We start from the raw sequence: 3867 nt of genomic DNA on the forward strand, positions 1-3867 counted from the left end.
ACTACGTAGGTGCCGATTAATCTTCATTCAGACCAATTAATCCTTAATCCCAATCCCGTTCACCGTATAGCGATTTCTTACAACCTTTATATATATATATATATATATATATATATATATATATATATATATATATATATATATATATATATATATATATATATATATATATAAACATTTAATAGAAAATGGTCCCATGAAGAGGAAGAAGATGAGCAGATGTGTATTTCCTTACACTCGATCTATCTATAAATCTACACAAACACATCCATCTAATTACACATTAAATGACAAAATCACAACTCCCACATACATCCAACTCATGGCCGGCCACCCTCACATGCTACCAAATTCCACCACTACCTCCCACCCCCACCACCCCTTTATATGACACAATTTCATCAAATCAGACACAAAATCACCTTCTGCTCCTGTGCTTCTAAACCCTCATTGTAGTCTCCCCTCTCCAAAAGTCTACTTGTGTTACATCCTTTTCGGAATAACTAAAGCTGTTTTGCCCTTAAACCATCATACCTTTTTTATCATTCTTTAGGTAATACTATGATGATCCGTCTTTTTTACTTAGATTTTTACCCAGATTTCTCTCTACAAATCTTGTTTCATATCCCGATATCCCCAGAACTCAGAGGTACCACTTTCTAGTCTGGTCGCCATCCTTCTTTCTCTCTCTTTCTCTCCCTTTGTTTCTCTCTTCCCCTCCTGATGCAGTTCACTGAAACTCTTCCAGCTCCACCACTCCATCTCTCCTCTAAACCATGCCAAAACTTCACTCCTATGAACCCAAACCAAATCCATCGTACGCGACCCTGGCCAGGATTTCCAGCGCCTAATAAGGCGCTTGGAACCTTCGGGGATGCCAACTGCATGGAGCAGTTGCTTGTTCGTTGTGCTAATGCAATCGAAAGCAATGATGCTACTCTCTCTCAACAAATCTTGTGGGTTCTTAACAACATCGCACCTTCCGATGGGGATTCCAATCAAAGACTCACATGTGGCTTCCTACGAGCCTTGATTGCTCGAGCTGCCAAAACCGGAACCTGTAAGATGCTTACTGCTGCCCTCTCGAATTCCAATATCACCATCCAGACTCATAAGTTTTCCATTATTGAGCTTGCGAGCTTTGTTGACTTGACGCCGTGGCATCGGTTTGGTTTCACAGCTGCCAACGCCGCCATTCTTGAAGCAGTGGAGGGTTACTCGACTGTTCACATCGTCGATTTGAGTCTGACACATTGCATGCAAATCCCTACTTTGATTGACGCCATGGCTGGGAAATTAGAAGGTCCACCTGTCGTGAAGCTCACGATAGCTGGCGCCACCGAGGATGTCCCTCCGATGCTGGATCTGTCATACGATGAGCTTGGGATTAAGTTAGTAAACTTTGCTCGTTCAAGAAACATAATCTTGGATTTCAATGTAATTCCTTCGAGTTCTTCGGATGGATTCTCTTCGTTAATCGAACATCTGAAGCTTCAAAACCTAGTACATGGAAACGAGACTAACGAAGCACTCGTAATAAACTGTCACATGATGCTTCATTACATACCCGAAGAAACCCCAACAGCAACGACGTCGACGACACCCTTTTCTTTCGAAGACGCAACCCCACGAGCTTTATTCTTGAAACAAATCCGAAGTCTGAATCCAACCCTCGTAGTTTTAGCAGACGAAGACGCTGATTTCACTTCAAATAACTTGGTTTGCCGATTAAGGTCAGCTTTTAACTACTTATGGATCCCATACGACATAGTCGACACTTTTTTACCAAAAGGAAGCAAACAACGACAGTGGTACGAGGCTGATATTGGTTGGAAGATCGAGAATGTTATAGCCCATGAAGGGTTACATAGAGTTGAGCGACTTGAGCCACGAGCAAGATGGGTTCAGAGAATGAGAAACACAGGGTTTCGAGGGGTTGGATTTGGAGAAGATATCGTAACAGAAGTGAAAGGGATGCTGGATGAACATGCAGCTGGATGGGGGTTGAAGAAGGAAGAAGATGATCTTGTTCTTACATGGAAAGGACATAATGTGGTTTTTACAACTGCTTGGGTACCAACTTAATTTGATTTTAAAATGACTTATAATCTTCTTTAATTTCATTTTGGCGAGTAGATTTAAGTGTAGTTGGTAGGTTGTTGATTCAAGAAGGTGTTGGTTACTGTTTTTAGGCTAATAATTAACATGTCTAATGATCATATATCTGATATTATGTCTTAATCTTCCCTTTCATGTATATGTGCATGAGTAAACCAAAGAATGGAATCTCTCTTTCTTTATGTAGACATATGTTAATATTAGTATATTCTATATCTATATTAGCAGCCATGTTAACATCGGTTGTGCTGTGTGAATGAAGACAATTAAGAATAGTTATTAGTTCCACTCTATGTATTATATAATTACTTAATTAGCATACCATCTTATATATTAATTTTGTAGTAAGTAGTATATACACATACACTACATATATATGTATAAACATGATGAAAGCCTAATGGAAATATCATTAGTTGCATGATGGAATTTTGATATACCAATATAAAATATAAAACATGAAGATCTTGAGCAATCTAAATGTTAATTAATGAACTATATATACTTTCTACCTCGACATTAAATCATACTATGCTTCATCCATCAAACAATAATGGAAGTTGAAACCCTTGAAAAACCAAGTGGGTTCCATTGTCTTCTCTAGATATATATTGTGATTAAAATACATTAATAATACAACAACCCTTTAACATTATCGGAAACCTCCCTCTTTTTCTATTTCACCGTGTTTAAGAACCTAAAAGAAGTCATTAGATCATCGAAGGGTTTGAGAAGTAGCTACCTTTGGTGGGGTAGGGGGGATGTTCATCCGATGATTCAGAAAACTTTGCTTGGTTTGTGTAGAATTTGGTATTTGGATCGAAGTTACAAGGTGGTAATTAAGTATGCGTCTTTGTTTCCTTTATTGCTTAATAGTGGTGGAGATTCAATATGGAAGATAATTCGTATTTAAAAAATGTGATATTTTTTATCATAAGCTTGAGAATTTTCAATCTCTATGGTTGGGTCGAATTTTAATTCACGAGTTAGGAGCACCATTATAAAATTTGAGGATGCATTTTCAAAATATTAGCATGTCCTTTGCTAATTCATACGTTAGGAAAATAGGTAATTGAAAGAAAACATATTCTTTAGGTTCCACATCTCTCTCTCTCTCTCTCTCTCTCTCTCTCTCTCTCTCTCAATTGTGGGTTTCCTAGCCTATGCACGCTTGAGACAAGGTTAAGGTTGTTGAGTATGGTAAACCAAACATAATTAAGGCCACATAAGATTGGAGGGAGTGGTGCTACAAGAATCACACTCCCTACTATGTCATATAGATGACATATCAATTTTACCATACTTTGCAACATATATATATATATATATATATATATATATATATATATATATATATATATATAGAGAGAGAGAGAGAGAGAAAGATTTCTGCAGTTATACGGTAAAACCCAAAAACCACTGAGGGAACAGTATTCCCCTAATAGTGTGGTAAGGGTCGGAGCCAAACCGCATCCAAGCCTAAGTATAAATATTCTTCATCTTTCCACTACATTTTTCTTATATTAATATAAGTTGCATTTTTCAATTAGAAAATAACAAAGAACATACATTTTTGAAAAAGGAAATAACAAACAAGAGAATAGCTTTCCTTTTGTAGACAAGATATTTTATAGTATAGTCAAACCATAATTGATATCGGCTTCAAATACAACCCGACCCGACCCGCTGACTTCATATGATTGAGTCTCACTTAAAAGCAGCCAATCACACACAACTGTCACTCACTTG

The 3867-nt window shown here is 37.3% G+C and overlaps 1 protein-coding gene across 1 annotated transcript; it reads left to right on the forward strand.

The window, feature by feature from the left end:
• Positions 1-305: 305 nt before the first annotated feature.
• LOC145037012 (scarecrow-like protein 32) lies at positions 306-2300 on the forward strand. Its single transcript, XM_078985556.1, has one exon. It carries the CDS (start codon positions 724-726, stop codon positions 2083-2085), a length of 1362 nt encoding a protein of 453 aa, XP_078841682.1. The 5' UTR covers positions 306-723; the 3' UTR covers positions 2086-2300.
• The last annotated feature ends 1567 nt before the right edge of the window (positions 2301-3867 follow it).

Source organism: Lactuca saligna, chromosome 3, assembly GCF_052625555.1.
Source record: "Lactuca saligna cultivar CGN05327 chromosome 3, ASM5262555v1, whole genome shotgun sequence".
In the NCBI taxonomy this organism is placed as follows: Eukaryota; Viridiplantae; Streptophyta; class Magnoliopsida; order Asterales; family Asteraceae; genus Lactuca; species Lactuca saligna.